Genomic DNA, 19,888 nt, shown 5'->3' on the forward strand with positions numbered 1-19,888 from the left:
AGGTTTTTGTTGTAAATGATTAATATCTATAACGAGTTGGTCATGATGGCTTCTAAGGGACCTTATATTTAAAAAGTATTAAAAAAAATTTTCAAGTCTTCCATAAGACATTCTTTAACATTTCTCTTTATATCAAACTAAAAAAAAAAACTTCAGTCAAGTTGATTCAACTTATTTGTTAGCGTCTTCTGTTAATTTTTTTTTCTACATTGAGCGCTTCCGATTCCTCTTCAATATTCAATTTCTTTGAGGCCTGATTAACAAAATTCAATATTTCTGGCGATAAATTCCTCTCTGACCATCTCCTCGAAATACCAGGAGTTGAATTTGTATTTAGGTGAGCGCCCATATGGCGCCCAGTATTGAAGGTTTTATGAACTGCTTGAGGATATTTGTGAGATCCTGGTCGATTTAGATTGATGTTTTTTGGCTGCAATATAAGCTAGTTAATAAAATGAGCCATTTGGTCGTTGGTAAAAAATTTCACTTGGCAGTTATGAGTCGTTGTAATAAGATTCATGTCATCGGATTTCCTTTAATATTCATATCTGATTTCGGCAAACGTTCATTTATGTATCATGTTTTTCCCGGTACACCCTTCTGCCCAGATAACATACACCTCCCTCCGAAAATCTCATCTTTGTCCGAAAAGTAGACAAATTTCAAAATAATTGGAACGTTCTTAACAGATTCTTTGCGCGTCGGAAGAGGATGACATGGCTTGATAGCTGCCGGTGATAACAAATAGCCACCAAAGTAATGGTAATTTATGCTGCAGATGTCGGAAATCAGGTTGGGGGAGTATGGGTTGATATCAAAATTCGAAAAAAAAACAATCTTTGCTCGAATATCTTTCCTGAAAATTCACTCGCTTTTGGAGATCAAAAACATGATTTTTTAAGTCAATTATTTACTGGGTTCTTTCATTTAATAAATTTCCAAGAGATCAACTCTTGTCAAAAGGCTAGTGATAATAGGAATCATTAATTTAGGGTCAATATTGGAATCTGGGTGAAGTTTTCCAACGAAATTTTTTGGATTATTTTCGGCCATTTTGGTGAAGATCAAAGAATTCAAGCAATAAATCCGAATGAAAAAGCTCAACAGTAAGAGCGACTAATCTCGAGAGTTCATTATCTGTTCTGTTCTGGAAGATTCTTATAGATGTTTTTTTTTTTTCATTTTCGTTTATAGTTTTGAAGACATTGGCAGTCGTTCATTTTTAATTCATCAATTTTATACGCGTTCGGATAGCTCTATTATCACACTAAACACAACAAAAGACACTAATTTGAAGAAAAAAAACTGGCACAGCAGCTAATTTGAAGAAAAAAAACTGATTCATTTATGTATCATGTTTTTCCCGGTACACCCTTCTGCCCAGATAACATACACCTCCCTCCGAAAATCTCATCTTTGTCCGAAAAGTAGACAAATTTCAAAATAATTGGAACGTTCTTAACAGATTCTTTGCGCGTCGGAAGAGGATGACATGGCTTGATAGCTGCCGGTGATAACAAATAGCCACCAAAGTAATGGTAATTTATGCTGCAGATGTCGGAAATCAGGTTGGGGGAGTATGGGTTGATATCAAAATTCGAAAAAAAAACAATCTTTGCTCGAATATCTTTCCTGAAAATTCACTCGCTTTTGGAGATCAAAAACATGATTTTTTAAGTCAATTATTTACTGGGTTCTTTCATTTAATAAATTTCCAAGAGATCAACTCTTGTCAAAAGGCTAGTGATAATAGGAATCATTAATTTAGGGTCAATATTGGAATCTGGGTGAAGTTTTCCAACGAAATTTTTTGGATTATTTTCGGCCATTTTGGTGAAGATCAAAGAATTCAAGCAATAAATCCGAATGAAAAAGCTCAACAGTAAGAGCGACTAATCTCGAGAGTTCATTATCTGTTCTGTTCTGGAAGATTCTTATAGATGTTTTTTTTTTTTCATTTTCGTTTATAGTTTTGAAGACATTGGCAGTCGTTCATTTTTAATTCATCAATTTTATACGCGTTCGGATAGCTCTATTATCACACTAAACACAACAAAAGACACTAATTTGAAGAAAAAAAACTGGCACAGCAGCCGGATATCCTTGTTTCCATAAGTAATTATTTGATCAAATATTTCCTGAATATATATTTTACAAAATTTTCTGCCCAGAAAATAAACGTTATAGAAAATGCAAGCCTAAATTTTTTGTTTAATTTTTGTCACTATTGTAATTTGGGTAATTTAATTAGTTCAGACCCGAAGCTTAATTTTTTTTGACGAATTTAGCACAGACTGAAATTATTCGGGCTATCCAAATCAATATTGCGAATCTCAAAAGCAGAACCAAATTCTGATCCAACTCCAGGTTGCATTTGAGCCGGAAAGAGAGGGAAAATTTTGTAAATTTAAAGGGAGAAATTGTTAACAGAAGTAGATTTAGGTTTAATCATTAGTGTGAAAAGAGTATAGTGTCTTAGAAAGAAAGTTCTACGATATTTTACCAACTTTATTTTCATCCCGTCTTTACTGAAGTTTTTTTGTTAATTTCGGCTGTGCTTTTCCTAATGATGGAGTTTTTCAAGTTTCATGTGTTTCAGAAAATGTTTGATGATAGATTTATTTAGTTGATAAATGGATACAATACAGAGGAAATTATTCCAAACAACATTTGAACGGTAAGAAATCATTTTGATGTGATTTGAACATCTTTGTAGGTAGAAAATGTTCTTGCCCGATGTCATCGAGACTGCTAAATTACTCATCGTTTACTTAAACAATTCTACAGTGTTGTAGATAAGTAAACTCATTCTTAGACATATTTAATTTACGTTGAAGCAAGAACTTCTTGTGGAATAGTTTTGAATGAAATATGTCTTGCATATTTAGCCAGATTGCATAGCAATATAGCGTTGTATATTTAGCCTCTTTGAATCGGCGTAAATGTCTGCCGACGTTGAGAATCTGAAGTCGGACATCCGGAGTGTGCTGCTGGCATCGAAGGATGGAGTGCCGGCCCATATATTCAACCAGGAGTTCTCCGAGATGACGATGGAGACTCTGGATGTAAGCAAGTATGGATTCGCAAGTGTGCACCAACTGATGTGTGCCATCCCAGACACAGTGAGGATTGTGAGTGAGGCCGGAGGAGGAGTGGTGTACAAAGTGGTGGACAATGAAGCAACGGCCAAACTATCCCAGCTGGTCTCAAAACAGAAGTCGAAGAAGCGACGAGGAGGAGGAGGAGGAGGCGGTGGTATGAGCAAAGGGGGCAGAGCTAGACCGACGGCCATCCACAAACCTCCAGTACATAACCGCTTCTCAAAGCCGACTCCCAGAAATTCCACAGCTTTTAGTCATCCTTCGTACAACAACTCGAGGACTATTGTTGCAAGCTCCTCTGCTTACTCTACAAATGGGCGGACAGGAGTATTGGGAAATGCAAATTCAAGACTGAATGCAGCCGGGGGACTCTATGCAAGTGTAAATACATGTGTAGATGGTGCAGCATGGGATATGTCTGGTCTGAGTCGGAATCTTCCTTTTCTCAGTGAACGGCACTCGCCCAGCGAGAGAATGAAAGGTCGACTGGGACCCATTCCAGCTGATAACTATTGCAATGAACAGCAATTATCTTCAGTCTCCAATCACACTCGCTATTTCCAACAAATACCAGCTGAGCTGAACCGGTTAGTTTCCTGAATCTTTTCCCTAGAATTTCAAAACATTTTGAGAAATGTCATATGCTTGTGGCACATGGCTAATTATGGCTTTTTCTTTCTCAATTCATTTCATTTCTTATTGCTTCTTATGCAAAAAATGAAATCTTAGTCTCATGAGGGATGTGCTAGTGTGCTAGCCCGCAAATCGGCAATAATTTTTTTTATACGATCCCTTCTCGAGGAACGCTTCTAACGCTATAGTTGTTTGACGTTGTTGCAGCTATTTATCGGCTCGGTAAGAATGCCCCAGTTCTATAATTAGCTTTTCTAACTCTATTGAATTTAAATCTCAAAAACACCAATTGTTTTTTTTTCCTTGTGACCTCACTTGTTCGTCTTGAAGCTTCATTTTCATCGAAATTGCAAAAAAAAACTCATGAGCCCAGATACTAACAAGAGTAGCCGTAATTACTGTGCAAGTAGCTCAGAGTGTCCGATCACAGTCATCTGAACACAACAAACTGACTTGGGAGCTGGGGAGGAGGAGTCTCTTCTGTTGCTTCAAACGATATTAACCTGACCAATTCATATTAACTCTCGAGAATATTTTAAACGTTAATTGAGAAATTGTTTGGACTTTTTTGCCTTTCACATCACGGTACAAAGAGCTTGATTATGGTGTATTGTTCGATCGATGCAATCTAACGTTCTTTTGGGGTACGTGGATTTGCATGAAAAAAGTGCCTTCCCACTTCGAACATCATCAGAAGAGTTATCATCTATATAGATAGAATGAGTTCGTATGTGTAGAACATTAAAGCGTTTTCAGTCGAAATTTGAACGTTCTGAAAACTTTTAAAGAACTGTGTAAAAAACAACGTGGATAGTAAAAATTAGATCTGCAGTTTTACTTTTGCTTCTATTAATCTTCGTTTTTACACAATCAAAGCTTGTGTTATAGTATGAACTCTCTTTGTTTCCAACCTAAGTCGCAAATATTGTTGCGACAAAATGTGTTCATTTTGAAAGTGTTCATTTTGATCAATAACCAGTACAGCCAATGCAAGGATATTAACACAGATTATTATACTACAAATAGCCTTATAGCTTCAAGGTCTCATGGATCTGTAGCGTAGAGGTACGGAAGGAGACTCGCAACAAAATAAGAGGGTTCGAACCTGGGCAGGGTCGGATGTTTTAATGAACTTTTTCGTATACCACTTAAAATGCGTCCGCTCTATAAATTAAGACATGTTATTTGGTAAATTTCCTTTTTATCAAATTGACTGGTACTTCTTATGCGTCATAATTGGCTTGCGTCATTTAGCAATTATGTAGACTCATAATTGAAGTACGTCCTTTAAGAAGTTTTGTTGAATCAGTTTTTCCCAATAGCGTTATCGGTCATATTTTAGCTTTTGTATGCGAAGTGCAACTCCGCCTCTGTGTATTTTAGTATTTTTAACCCTGCGATAAGCAAGGGTATGACTATCGAGTGATAGATTTAAGAATGGTAAATTTAAAGACATGCTCAATTTTTTGAACGGGAACGAGTGTCTTGTAATCGCGAACTAGACATTTTCCGGAAAAAACTTTTGTTACATTTCTTCAACGTGTTTTATTGAGCCTTAATAACTGCCAATGTCCTTTCCAATTGTTTTAGAGGTAATTCCGTAGCCTTTGCACCCTATTTTCTGCATTTCAAGTCCTGATCGGACCTTGTTTTTACAGTGTGTATGCAATTGAAAAATTTTCTCCTGTAAATGTTGATATGTCGGACTTTCGGTTGTGTGCTCAAGTTTTGTCGGTTTAGTTACTTTATCTATGATTTCGCTTGTGCTGTTAGGAGTTTTCATTGTAGTTGCAAGTGTTGTTCAATGTAGTTTCAGGAGGGACTTGAAGCTGTTTAAATTTTTTTAAATTTTTTTTGGCGGCCCTATTGTCTGCTCAAAGATCGTCGGCTCCTTGCCAGATAACATATTCTCTTCTGCTGTGAGCAATGTTCATTGTAGTTGGAAGTGCAAGTGTTGTTCGTTGTAGTTTCAGAAGGGATTGGAGTTTTCAATAAATATAGATAAAGAAATACTTTTTTTTCGGATAAACTTGTCTGCTCAAAGCTTGCCGGCTTCGTTAGTATTGTTTCGTTGCTAATTTAATAGTCAAATGTCTGGCAAGTTTGCCCAGGATAAAATTCTATCGAGTATTCAGAATTCTATTTTCAGTAATTTTTTTGCGAGGCCAAATTAAGTCTGTCTGTCTGTATACCTGCTTTTTTAAATTAATTTGATTATGTTGTCTACCCGTCTCCTAATTTTTTAATTTTCTTCTATTAAATCTGTTATCTATTATATATTTCAATGCGGGCTTCACTATCTCGCCATGTTTGAGCTTTTTCAACGTGCTTTTTTGCATCTTTAACAAAAGAATTTTTTAACGTTTAAGCTATATCGTATATTGCAATGGTTAAGGTTTTTTTCGATTTTGAGTTTAAATTCAGTGTTTATTTCATCTAGTTTGAAATTAGCAAACCAATAGTGGGATGTTGTCCCAGTTTTTCCCAGGTTTTGTTATTCTGGCCTCCAATTTTGAATCGCCAAATTCATTTAGTTAACGAGATAAGACGATTTTGGTGATTTTTTCAAAACTGAATTTACAAAATAATTTAAAAAACTTGAAATTCCCAACCCTGTAGTTGGGTGCTGTCAGGGTACTCCCAAGGAGTGGAAAATCTTGCCTTATGCGACTGATTAAATGCTTTTAGTTTTTGAGATAGACGTTTTTTATGATTTATCAATTTTTGTCGGGAATCTTAAATTTAAAAAAATATCACGAAATTTGAAATTTCCAACCGTATAGTAGGGTGCCCTCAGTGTTTGCAAATCTGGTCTCCAATTTTCTTCAGAGGCCCATTAAGTTTTCGAGATGACGCTTTTATGTTTTTTCAAAATGGGAATTAAATAGTTTGAAATTACCAACCCTGTAATTGAGTGCAGTCAGAGTACACTAAAAGTTTGCAGATCTTGTTTCCAATATATGCGGTTTTTCATGAGTTGTTGAAAAAATTCGAAGCACCGGAGGTGCGTTAAACGCTAGTATTGATAAAACATTCCACTGTAAATCAGAGGTCCTTGTTTCTGCAAAAACGTGCCTACTAATGCTATAAATGATAGGCGTCGGCAATTGTTAGTAGTTTTTGGGTTGTGAGTCGTTCGGCCACAACTTCGATCTCATAATGGCTACTGTGAGCTCGGAATATACAGTTAAACAATTTCAGAAATAGTTGATAATGAGGAAAACTAGATTTACATCGCCCCACATCTGTTTTCATCTGTTTTCATGGGAGATATATAACAGTTCATCCAATCTTACTTAATCTTTTTCCTTTTAGGTGTTTTTGTCTTCGTTTTCGATCCAGCTAAATGGCTCAAAAATGGATATTTATTTTTCATATTCAACTTGATTTTTCATCGACGAACGCCGTGGAGACACTTACACACACTCAGGGGCGGATCTAGGATTTTCTCGAGGGGGGGCGGATTTTCAAAAAAATTCGAAAATTTTGACGACCTTTTTTTTTAGGTCGACCAAATTGATTTTTTGAGCTCTCCCAAAGCACTGTTTTGCCCCTATTTTGGCTAAATTTTCTGCGCCGCAGGCAAATTTTTGAAAAAACAGTAAAAAAAACCGTTTTTGGGCACTTTTTGAAAAATTTTGACAAAAAAATCGCGTTTTTTTGGCGCGCGCTCCCCCTCAAAGTTAATATATATTGGCGCCAAAGGCGCCTTTACAAAAATTTTAGGGTCGGTCGGCCAACAATGGATTTCTGAAAAAGTATCAAAGGGGGGACCCTTTGGGTCGGCAGGGGGTCGAGTCCCTGAGGGGGGGGGGGGGGGGGGGGGGGGCGTCCGCCCCTGTACACACTTGCTTGCAAATTCAAATGTTCACTCTCTAAGCTGTCTGTTTTTCAGGACCAATTTGAACCACATTTCATGGGAGTTTCGGCAAAAAGTTACATCGGCCCAGAAGAGGTGATCTCAAATAACGGCATTGAACATTTCATTCTCACTGATGCAATAAGTTTTTGAGCTTTTAAACTGGCGTTTTTGAAGCCGGACTAGAGTGGTAATGTTTGAATCCGGATGCTGATTCTTTCAGAGATGGTAGCTGAAATCATTTGCTCTGGGTGATGTGAAAAATGAAGTGGAAGTTTTAATTGAAACCGTTCCAAATGATCTTTAAGAATAGGTATTTCACAGAGTAAAAACTGGGTTTGAATGTGTCTTCTAGTGTAGGTCGTGTTGAATTTTCATGCATAGTGGTGGTTGCAACCGTGTACTAGATTTTTTCCCGTAAATAACTTGTTTCACAGGATGAGTGAATTTGTTGGCCATCTGCCAAATCATTAACCAGCAGACATATTTTGATTATGTCTGTGTTTTAATTGCCAGTTCTTTTCCAAGTTTATGTTGGTTGTAGTTTTACCAACTCCGATTTCAGTTAATCGCTTTTTTGTTTTTTTTTTGTCTGGCTTCGGCGTATACCATATCGTCTTGGTGACCTCATTTTACATTGTGTGATGAGCAAAAAAGTTCTTATCTAAATGTTTTGATTAGGGACTTAAGTTTTTTTGAGTTCTCGTTTGATAAAAACAAGTATTACAAAAATGCATGATATTAAAATGCATTAATTTTATTTCAAAAATGGTACTAATGGAAAGACCGGCTACTACCTTGTGTGCTTTTTGTGTAGTCTCTTTTTTAATCACTCAACTTACTACGGCTTTAACAATTTGAATGGGAGAATGTTTGTGACTTTTTTCGATTTTTTCTTTTCTCAGGAAACACCCTCATTAATCTTAGATTGAGGTTTCGATCGAAGAAACGGTTGTTGGGGTTTTCTTAAAACAAGTTAAAGCTCTAGGAAAATGTCGTTTTTGTCGGTTTGACTTAGTTTGTTTGTGAGGCTTTTCAACTTCTCAAAACTAGCCGCCTAAATCTGAGAATGAGGGTGGTTCATTCGAAAGAAGTTCTCATGGAAAACTTCCCTGCATAAAAAGGCTACGACCTACCTTTTGGCGAAAAAAATTATAGTAAAGGCGAGTTTTTGTCAGTTTGACCGTTTTAAAAATGGTTCTAGGGATCTTCTGTGCATGAGCGTTAATTCCCTAATATCGGTGGGGAAACTTCCACGGAATTGAGAAATGTTCAAATTTTAAAACTTTCATAGTTTTTATGAAAGTTCGTTTTTTTCTCAATCGGATAATTTTGTATGGCATTAGCATACAATTATGTTTCAAAATTTTCTGTTTTTGGCATGGAAGTTTGCATCTTTGTCCTTCAAGGTTTTTCATAAGCGAAGTACGCAAGATAGCGTGTAAGAATGCAGGTAAACTAATTAACACCGTGCATGGGACTTACTGATACAAGTCATAGCAGTATAATCTTGCTCGCAGCTCAACTGCTCGATTTTTGAAAGAATTCGGCAACTCATATAAATTAACGGCTTTTAAAAAACTAGTTAAACGCTAAAATGAACTGCGCGGCCATACTTGGCAGCGTTTGTAGCTTCACGACAGGTCGTATGTGTTCCTAAGTTACAGTTTTGCGCTATCCTCTTGCGATCAATTTTGTGTCTGAAGCATTATGAGGTCCTTCTTAACTTTCACCTCATCCCCATTAATTTTTTCGACTCAACAAGTCTTCTCAGGTATCGTCTACTTTGTTATTGCTTGTTAGTTATGTTTCGATGCTATTTTAACATTTAATTGTTTTGCTTGGGATCCTTTTTTCAAAATGAAAGGAAAAATCAAGACAACAATATGGAACTTTCGGTAGAATGTTTTTTTTTCGACTTGTGTATGTAATTTTTCTGCACTTTTGATCAACGTTCTGTCGATTTGTATTTTTTGTCTCAAGCTTTTTAAAATGTTTCAGCAAATCTGTTTTTGGTTCGTTTAGGATAGCTGCTCGTCTATAGATTGCTGTATGGGGTTGTGAAAGCAGACATACTAAAAAGTTTAGGTGCCTGATAACAGAATCACACGAATCATTCGATGGATTACATTATTTTGAATTCAGATGTCTTAGCTTCTCTGGCGCACTAATTCTTGAGGTAATAAGTGCGCCTGGGACCGCGAACATCATTGGTTCGAATTTGACAACTATCTTTTTCTAAATGTTAACTTAGCTTCAGCCTTTTGTTTGTCTGCTTATGCTTTGTCCTCTAAGTTGCCCCATCACGCATTTTTCTTGCGCTGTAGGTGATGTTCTTTTTAGTTTAAAGTGTTTTGATTTAACCCGGTTAATGATAAACTAAATCTTCAAATTAATTTTCTTTCTGTTTTTTTTCGCATAGGCTTTTTGGCCTCAAAAATTCCGATTTATCTTTCAGTGGCTTAGTGACCCTAATTTGCGTAATTTGAAAGGAAAGTAAATTTTCACTTTGTGTGTTTTTTCAGAGGGATAAATTTAGATTTTCAGAATTTTCAAGTTTTTATGAGGACATTTTTGTTTGTGTGTCATCTGGAGCTTACAATTGTTTCGGTCTTTTTACCGCTCGATTAATGTTTCTGAATGCTCATTTCACACCGGTGATTGTTTTTTGACGTGTTTTCCTCAAATTAAACATCACGGAAGACAAAGCTTTGATGTTTTTGCAGTTTTGGTTTTTCAAAATTTTTTCATTTTTTTTCGACCTAGTGGCTTTTTTATGATTTTTTGTTTCCTAGCTTGCGATTTTACGTTTGTGTGATATCCCTAGTGGCACGCTTTGCCTCTGTTTTAATATTTTGTGGCAATTGAAAGTATCCAAAAACGCTTTGATTTCTCATTTTGCTTTCTCTTCATGTAATAGTCTGTTACTAGACCTCTTTGTTACTAGATGTTTTTAGTTATGATTAGAGTTTTCTATAAATTTTGAAAATAAAAAAGGCCCTTTTTCCTCCCCCCCCCCCCCACCTGCAAATTTTTATATTTGCTGTTCACTTTGTCCGATTGTCATGAAAATTGCCATGCAGACTAATTACGCCATGACAAACATTTGGTCTTCATAATTAACCTTGTAAAACAACTCGTTAAACCATAAAAATCATGTTTGAGGTTTGGGATGGAAAAAGAACCCAAAAAAATATTAGGGTAAGCAAAATGTGCAGATGCATCAATGTTTTCAGTTTTGAATTGTTTTCAGTTTTTACATTTCTCATTAAATCATCGTCTAGCTTTGTGAGGTAAAATTAAAGTCTGTCGTGTTATTTGAACGGAAACTTTATAAGTTTTCAGTTTATCTTCTTTTTTGGTTTTAATCGTTTTTATATAATTATATGTCACTAGATTTTAGGCATTTTCTAAATTTTGTGATGCGAAGTTTTTTTTTGTTCTTGACTCTTACGATCTTGTATAGTGTGATACAGTCAGTCCAGTTTTGTTGTCAACTAAAGTCACTCATTTTTGTGCTAAGTTTGTGTTCATTTTTGATTTTTTGTCGACTTTTTTGTGGCTCTCTTGTATTACATCCAAAGTGGTACGAAGCTCCGCTTTGCCTTTGTATAAATTGTTTATAATATTTCATTGCAGCTTTTGGATTTCTAGAACTCACTTTGCAGTTTTTTCGCTTGTGTTTGAAGTTTTATTTCAAAACTTTACAAGAATATAAGAAAGCAGCAGAATAATTCAAGAAGAATTAATCTAAAACTTATATTTTTAGTTTCTCGCCAATTTTTTCCAGCGAAAACTGTGATCGTGACTCGCTACTTTCCCAGCAACCTGTTGCTCGTGTTGTCTTTGAATTTACAGCTATTTTGTGCGATATTTTGTTTCAAATTTATCCCGAACTAAATAAACTGAAACTTAAACTAACATGCGTGTACAACCTTGCTTTAGGTATTTCAAGTATCGGTAGGAAATTTCTGCTTCTTTCGAGAACGGGTGAAAATTAAAAGACTAGAAAAAAATGCAGTATAAATTTTATAAGCAATTAAATGATTCATGCTGTAATCTAACAGTGTTCTTTTTTGATGTGCTTGAATTTATATGCAATGACTATGTCTCAGGGGTTGTGGGACTCGATATGAATTGTTTCAAAGAACTGTTGAATAAAAAGTTTGAAGGTATTTTGAGGTGATACTTTCAATGGGTATAAAACGGCACATGAGATATTTTGCCGTGCAATCTTCGAAACCCTCTTCGAACTGCGAATCTTAATTTACAATCCTCAGTGTCTAAGTGACATTATGGTGCCACGGTGGTGACGGTGCCCAGCAGTCATTTGACTGCGGTTTAAAATCGCACGTGCACTGCAATTTGCTAGGTTAGCTCTTGCAAGTAAGTCATTCCTCTATGTGCTCTAAACATGAACCTCTAGGCAGGGGCCGATCTAGGATTTTCTCAAGGGGGGCAGATTTTCAAGGGGGGCAGATTTTCATGGGGGGCAGACCTTTTTTTAGGTCAACCAAATTGATCTTTCGAGCTCTCCCTAAGCACAGTTTAGTCCCTGTTTCGGCCAAATTTTCTGCGCCGCAGGCAAAATTTTGAAAAAAAACAGTCCAAAAAAAGCGTTTTTGGAAAATGTTGACCAAAAAATCGCTATTTTTTGGAGCGCGCTCCTACCTATAAAATTAGTATATATTGGCACCGAAGGCACCTTCAGAAAATTTTTAGGGTCGGTCGGCCAAAAATGGATTTCTTAAAAAGTACCAAAGGGGGGACCCTTTGGGTCGGCAAGAGGTCGAATCCATGAGAAGAAGGGCATCCGCTGCCCCCCCCCCCCCGCCTAAATCCTTAAATCCGCCCCTGCCTCCAGGTAAGACCTGTTGCTGTTTGCCTGAAAAATTTTCGGAAAAAAATTATATTATGGACCAATTCAATAAACTGCAATGCCTTCTAGTTTTTGATCATGACCTTAGTCTGGATTTTGCGGTCGTGGATTCGAAATGAAAATTTGTTTTAAAAAAAACAAAGATCTAGAGACATTTCTATTTAGGCATGGAAACTACGACCAGCACATAAGTGATGCGCGCGAGATCATTCGCGAGCACTCATCATCAAACACCTCTTTGCAGCGTACAAATTCAAGCAACTCAGGCAACAGACGGCCTGCAATTGTCGATTGGAGAGTGAATGGCCATTATGAACAGGGCAAGTTTCCGAACGAGAAAATGTTTTTGAGAAACGGTCTTTTCTGTTAAATTGTTCCTTTTTTGTTCGTGGAATTGAATCATAATGATAGAATCTATTTTTTGGAAAAAATATCATCAAAACCGAAACAATCTATTCGGATATTTTGGGCAGAACAACAGAAAAGGCCAGCGCTGGAATTTGTAAATTTACTGGTTTAGATCCGTATGTAATTAATTTTTGGTTTAGATCCGTATGAGAGCAAATATGAGCAAATATTGTAAGTATGATGAAATAGTTTTTTTTTTTTAATTTTTCACACCACCCAAGGGGCTCAAATAATGTTAACTGATTAAGAGTTGATGAACATAGTTCACACTCTTATAGAAGTCTTAAATTTGTTAAAAGAAAGGCAAAATCCACTATCAAACAGCAAAATGGTATATACGTCACGAAAAACGTGATCTTAACGTTTATGGAAATTTTAGCAAAAAAAAAATTTCAATTGAGTTAGTTTTAGCAAAAATATGTCAATCATATCTTTTTCTTGAATTTCAAAGAGCTTTAAGGCATCTAAATTTTCTTCGAAATTCGAAAATGAATTTTTTTTCAAAAAACAAGCCAGTTTTTTTGTTAACTTGTGTCAATTGACTCTTTTCCAATTCTCTGTTGGCTATGTTCTTATCCTTAAGCTCTCAAATTAATAGATTAAAAAACTGTGGTTCTGGATAAATTTTGCTCAGATTAACGAAATTGATGTTCAGTGTTTAATGATAATTTTATTTTCAAGCAAGAAACTTATTACCATTCATTATATAAAATTGAAGGCTTACAATTTAGTTAGGCAATTTTGTTATTGATTAGCAAAAAGGCGTATTTTAGGCCCATAATCGCGCCCCTAATTAGACGAAGTTATTTATCACTAACCCAAAACGCTTAATTCGAACTTTGTTCGAATGCCACTTTGGTTGCCATAGAAATTATCTCAAAAGTTTTAAACTTGTTGAAGAAATTCATCAATAGAAAAATCATTTCTCAATTTTTAAAACGGATTTGACAAAAAAGAAGTTAAATGGCGAAGTTCAACTTAAACCTGACGTTGATTTAGAGATGTTGAAAGAGAAGACCGCGCTGCTCTTGTGATTGAGTTATCGAACAAGGCATTAACTACAAACAGAGTAGTGCATCACAATGGAACGAGTAAACCTCCCTTTGTTCCCCTCAAAACATCACCAGCCGGGGATTCTCTGGACTCCTGGCAGGAATCATCAATCTCGAACGACAACCGCGAGGCCTTCTTCCAGCTTCCCGAACAGCCCAAGATAAAAGCGGATCCGAACCAAAGCCTCGATGCTTTCTTCGTCCACATGGTGTCGCCTTTGAAGTTTTTTGTTCATCTGGAGAACGAGGAAAAAGTTGACGTACGTTTTTTGCTCAATGGCAGATTATATATGCAACAATTTTGGTTTTGAAGATTTGCAGGTATTTTTTTGGCTCCAAGAAATCAAGTTCTGGTGTTCTCTCTGGAATCTTTGCCAACGATAAATTCTAAATACCCATCTCCTCCTTTTCTGCCTCGAAAAAATTAAAAATTAAGATCTTTCACAGATTTAAGATCGTAACTGTGAGATTTGATGTTGCGAGTTAGCTGTTTAAAATCTATTTAATAACATTTTTGTTTTCAGTGATAGAAATTTGTTATTTTATAACGTTTCTGTTCTCAGTGATAAAAATGCCTGATGGCGATTTTGTTATCGAAATGCATTGTGATGTTTAATAGATTTCTGTTTTTGTTCTGGTTTGTTTCTCCTGCCCATTCAAGTGAGTTCATATTTAGGAACTTATGTCTTTGTGTCTGCAGTGCTCTAAAGTCAGTACGAATGTTTCGAAAAGCGAATTGCAAGATGGTCAGTTGTTACTCTACGAAACAAGGTTTGACGACTCCTGGTGTCGGGCGCAGATGCTTCCGAACAATGAAGTGCTAATGGTCGATTTCGGATCGCGAGATCCCTTTGAAGAACACAGGGCGCGGGAAATGCCGAAAGAGTTGACCAGGTATCCAGTTATGATCAGACAATGTAAACTGGCTAATATCCAGCCAGAAAAAGGCACCTGGTCGGCGGATGCGAACAAGTTGATGCAAGATCAGTGCGATGGCGAAGAGTTGTCGATTGTTGTGCGCGAGTTGAAGTATAATTCGATTGCTCAGAAAAACCCCATCTTGATAGTGGATGTTACAGTAGCTGGAGTGGATTTAGCCGAGATTTTAGAAAAGGCTGGATACGCAAAGCGTACTGCCAAAAGCCAATATCAGGTACTCAAACTTTAGTTTAATGAACAAAGTAAACGAATTGCTCCAACCAAACACGAAGTGGGAATAGCAATTGCGTAGGTTGTTTATTTTCTCCCAACTTTTCCCTTACATTGGCTAGATTGACCTCAATATTGCAGTTTTTTTATCTCAGCCAATTACCTCATTAATCACTTCAATAAAAATAACAAACAAATAGAATTTAAGAAAAAAAAACTGCAAAAAAATGTCTAATGATTTTTGGTTGCAAGTTCTCTATGTGGACTACTGTGATCGGAACATTCTATGCTACTTGCACAGCAAACGGCTATCCTTGTAGATGATTAGATTCTATTGTATATTTTTAAAGTTCTAATTGAGTCAATATCAGGCGGAAGTGAATTAATTATTAATGAACGAATTGGTTTTCAACTTGGTAAGGTCGTAATTTTTTCAAAAATGCTATTAGTCTCAACATTTGTATAGGAACTTTTTTTGCCATTTTGGGGGCTAGATTTTGAATACTTCTGTGATCGGAATGCTTTGGAGCTAGCGGGTTCCTTTCTTTTATTCCATAGATTTAATAGGTTTGAGTGCTGAGGGACGAAATGATGTAGCAGAGTTTTTTTTCAGGAAAAAATCCCGAAAATTTTATTTATGCTCACATATCTTTTCTCGCGCTTTGAGTTTTGATTTTTTCTTTTGGTTAATATTATCAAAAAAGTGTCAATCACCAATTGGTCTAGAAATTAAAAGAGCTTTAAGGGCATCTATTTTTTATTTGAAATCGGAAATTTGATGTTTTTTTTTTCAAAAAACAAGTCGTTATTTGTTTTGTGTTTCTTTACGTTCATTGACTCTTTTCCAACTATCTGTTGGCTATGTTTCTGGGTTTTCTTGAGTACATTGAATCGCCTTTTTTTCTTCTGACTTCAAACAGTTCATCTATATTATCAGAACTGCAGTATCGTATTTATTTAATTCAGGTTGTTATTAGTGAGCTCTCATGGAAGTTGCATGGATAAAAATCGTTTATAATGGATTTTTGTTGACTAAAATGTTGTCTATGTAATCAATTATCATGGCAAATTTAGACAACGTGATGGATTTTTAATCCATTATAATCGATTATTTTCGAAAAATAAAAAATACAATAAAATCGATTACAATCCATTTTTGTTTTCAATTTGATGGATTATTTTTTAAACATAAAATCCATGAGAATTGATTGAATTTTGTAAATAATGGCTATACTTTTTGCAAATTTCTGCAAAACTTGAACGAATACGTTCATCCAGGGGCGGCCAGAATGTAGTAATTTTGAAGAGGCCAATATATAGAAGTTTTTCTAAAAGCCCAAAAACTGCATTTTTGACAAGTTCCCTACGTACCCCCCCCCCCACACTTACAGGAAAAACGTGAAAAAGGAAAATTTTGATGACTTTCAAAAATCGTAAAGTTTTCATCGTTTTCACAATTTTTGGGATTTTTTTGGAAAAATTTCACTTTTCTGAAATTTTGATGAAGAAAAATAACTAATGATCGCAAAAAAGGCAAAAAAAAACACAAAAGATTTGAAAATACCCCCCCTAACGTACCCTGAAATTTAGCGAGAGAACAAAATAACTAACTTAGGTTTAACAATATTACGAAGAAATGAAAAAAAAACAAAAGATTTAAATAAATGGATTATAATCCATTATAATCGATTAAAATGGATTATTTTTCTTTTGATAAAATTTTTTGAAAATAAGTTGAATATAATTGATTATAATCGATTAAATTGGGATTTTATTGCTTAAAAAGTATTATCATTATAATCCATTTTCAATCAATTTTAATTGATTATTTTTGTTAATTTATAGAGACTTGCAATGAAAATCCAATATAATCGATTATTATCCATGAAACTTCTGTGCGGGAGCGAATCTTCCTGCCAATCTTTTCCTTGTGTTTGTTTGATTTCAGGCCACGCAGCAGAAACAGAGCCCTGGGCTGTCTACCATTGCTGCAATCAGTCCGGGTTATTCCAAAATTAACAACTGGTTCTTCCAGAACGCAGAAATCTGTGCTGCAGATGCGAATAAATCAGAGCTGATTAGTCTTCACGAAGAACAGTGTGAGGTTGCAGAGAAAAATATTCGGAAATGGAACAAAATATCTCTCAAAGGTACGAATAGATGAAACCGTAATAGATAGCAAACGGTTATTATATAGTAGTTTTGATTCCATAGAGCAATTTTTGTCAGATTTTTCAAGCAGTCAGAATGCAGCAAAGTTTGAATTCTCAATACAGGCTCTCGCTCCAGTGCCAATTTACTGGATTTATTTATAGGGGTGGAGGTTCTTTAGTAGATACCATCGGGGGGATTGTTAAGTACATCCCAAATGTTTAATTAATTTAGAATAATTCTAAGAGGTTCAACAGTATAATCAGCTCTCTAGCGCTAATGACTTTTATCTCGTTGAATCATTTAACGGATGAAATCAAATGTGTGAACTGAAAACTCATTCGAAATGCTCAAAAACATAGTTTTACAAATAGATATGAAGTTGAGCTATAAAATACAGTCAGCCAAAACATGTAAATGCATGATCTGACGATTCATGACTAAATTGGCGGTAGCAGTCTCATTTTGGTAAGGTTTCCTTAGTTTTCAATTTCCATCTGCCGTTTATCAACTGTTTAATGTCTATCCTCTTCAGATTCTTTCTGATAGTTTTTGACTATAGTTTTCTCCTTTTTTCACAGCTGGACATAACGAAGTTGGACATTTTTCGTTATTTAACCATAAAAACTTCCAGACTCCTTTTCATTTGGTCCAGAGGCAACGCGGTTGTCTTTGAGCCTTAAGAGGTCTGCCAGACCTTGTTTTTTCAGTGTATGAAATTATTTTTTTTCTGAAAACATTGAATTGTCGGACATTCGTATGTCCGTCCACTCATTTTTTGATGGCTTAATTCCCAAAGCATGGATTTTTTAATTGAATAAATTCATACTTAATTGACAGTCTTCCTGTTTCTAGTGTCTTCTATATGTTTTAAATGTTCGCAGCGATAACTCATTTTTTCATTGTTATAGCTGTCTTGTTACACGAGCGAGTAGCTAGTGTTTTAGTACGAACCTTTTTGTCTAACCTAGCTCGCAAATAAAAGTGTTCCTTCAAAGTGGAAAGTGTTCAGTTATTTGGTGGCCCTTTGCTATAATCACGATCTAGCATTGGAAATTTCATAGCCTCTGTTCTCTCTTTTGTTTCTGGCTAGTGTTTGTGATCAATTAAGCGTTAGTGGTTGGGTGGTTAGTGCGTGAGACCCAAATTTATTAGGTCGCTTATTCGAATCCGAGACGTAGCCGCGTTTTTACTCATTCGAGGCTTATTTCTACTTCTTATTACACTTCATAGAGCTGCTTTTTATCGTGTTCTCGCTAGTGTTTGCGAAGCAAAGCTTCGCCTCTGTGTTATAGTTCAGTGTTATAGCTTGCTCATCTTTAAGACGTTTGCGAAATGACTTATCTTTTTGTTATTACACATCAAGCTAGCCGTAGTGTTAAATTACGAATCCATTTTTTCCACCCAACTCGCAAATAAAAGAGCTCATTTGGTAACACTTTTGCTGCATAGCATTGGAATTTCAAAAACAGAAGCGAGAATGTGACTTTTTTTATCTCAAGTTTGGAAAATCGATCCCGGCATATGGCGAAAGCTCATTATGTCTTTTTCCTCTCATTTCACTTTTTTCTTTTCAGAGCTTTTTTCCGTTTTCTTGCTTGTGTTTGCGAAGTTCAGCTTCGCCTCTGTGTTTATATTTCAGGCGTTTCCAGTGATAATCTATTTTTTAATTGATAATAGTGATAATTCCAGATGACGTTGATTGGGCAAGTCTCTTAGTTCCAAGTTTGCCTGGCCAAGAAAAGGATGCGTTTGACTGTGTCTTAACTCACGTCAAGGATGACGGCACTTGTTATCTTCAGTTTAGTTCCTTAAAAGGGACAGAGTATCTGAAGGAACTTCTGCTGCAAGTGAACGAAAAGACGAGCTTAGACTGCATCAGAAGTGTTATATCGCAGCCTGAATGTGGCAATTTATATGCTGTATATGATTGGATAAATCAGATCTTTGCTCGAGCAATTGTGACTTCAGTTGAAATAGATTATGTAACAGTGTTCTTCATCGACCATGGTCATACAGTTAATGTTGACATTGACTTCATTAGAGACTCGCAGCCTTTCCAACCTGCCTTTTCCAATCTTCCGTGCCAAGTTGCACCTGTTAAAGTAGCCAATGTGGAATGGCAAGATGCCTTGTCTCTAGATTATCTGGACATTTTAATGAAGGAGCAAAGAAGACTGAAATGTTGGTGTGTGAACGAATTCGATCAGTCTACTGTGAATCTGAAGCTGTCAGATGGTCGAATCCTGCGGGACGCATTAGAAGAACTAAAACCGAAGGAATGCTACGAAGGCGAATCCGTTGTTTGTGAGTAACAGACATAAAAGACAATTTATGAAGATCAAATGAAGTTAACAAATCGGTGGCCAGTTTTTACGATACGTTTTTCTGCTGATGTTTTTAGTGATAAAATTCTTTGTGATTGAATATTGAAATTGTCCATATTGATCTATTTTAGCGCTGTTAACTTTTTCGCCGATCAAAACATTAATTTAGTTGAAGGACAAAACAATTTGTATTTGATCAAATTTGTCTTAGGGTCTTGTTTGCTCAACTCTATTTCTGTGTACTATAGTATGGCATGCAATTCCATCATTAGTTGGCCACCAGAAGATAATTTAATGAAATAGATGGCTTTTGCAAAGGTATGGGGGCG

General features: G+C 35.9%; 1 protein-coding gene across 2 annotated transcripts in view; it reads left to right on the forward strand.

Annotated features, from left to right (window-relative positions):
* The window catches only part of LOC134840658 (uncharacterized), a 198,447-nt gene that overhangs the window by 177,395 nt on the left and 1,164 nt on the right, over positions 1–19,888 (forward strand). The window contains exons 2-10 of one of the 2 annotated variants that reach the window (XM_063856625.1): positions 2,598–2,677; positions 2,924–3,688; positions 3,942–3,956; positions 12,638–12,792; positions 13,021–13,051; positions 13,880–14,192; positions 14,609–15,085; positions 17,030–17,231; positions 18,925–19,539. In XM_063856625.1, coding sequence (XP_063712695.1) covers positions 2,943–3,688; positions 3,942–3,956; positions 12,638–12,792; positions 13,021–13,051; positions 13,880–14,192; positions 14,609–15,085; positions 17,030–17,231; positions 18,925–19,539 — 2,554 coding nt within the window. In that variant the 5' untranslated portion in view covers positions 2,598–2,677; positions 2,924–2,942. The remainder of the gene's footprint in view (positions 1–2,597; positions 2,678–2,923; positions 3,689–3,941; positions 3,957–12,637; positions 12,793–13,020; positions 13,052–13,879; positions 14,193–14,608; positions 15,086–17,029; positions 17,232–18,924; positions 19,540–19,888) is intronic. The other variant, XM_063856626.1, reaches the window with a different exon arrangement.

This window comes from Symsagittifera roscoffensis, chromosome 2 (genome assembly GCF_963678635.1).
Source record: "Symsagittifera roscoffensis chromosome 2, txSymRosc1.1, whole genome shotgun sequence".
Lineage (NCBI taxonomy): Eukaryota > Metazoa > Xenacoelomorpha > Acoela > Convolutidae > Symsagittifera > Symsagittifera roscoffensis.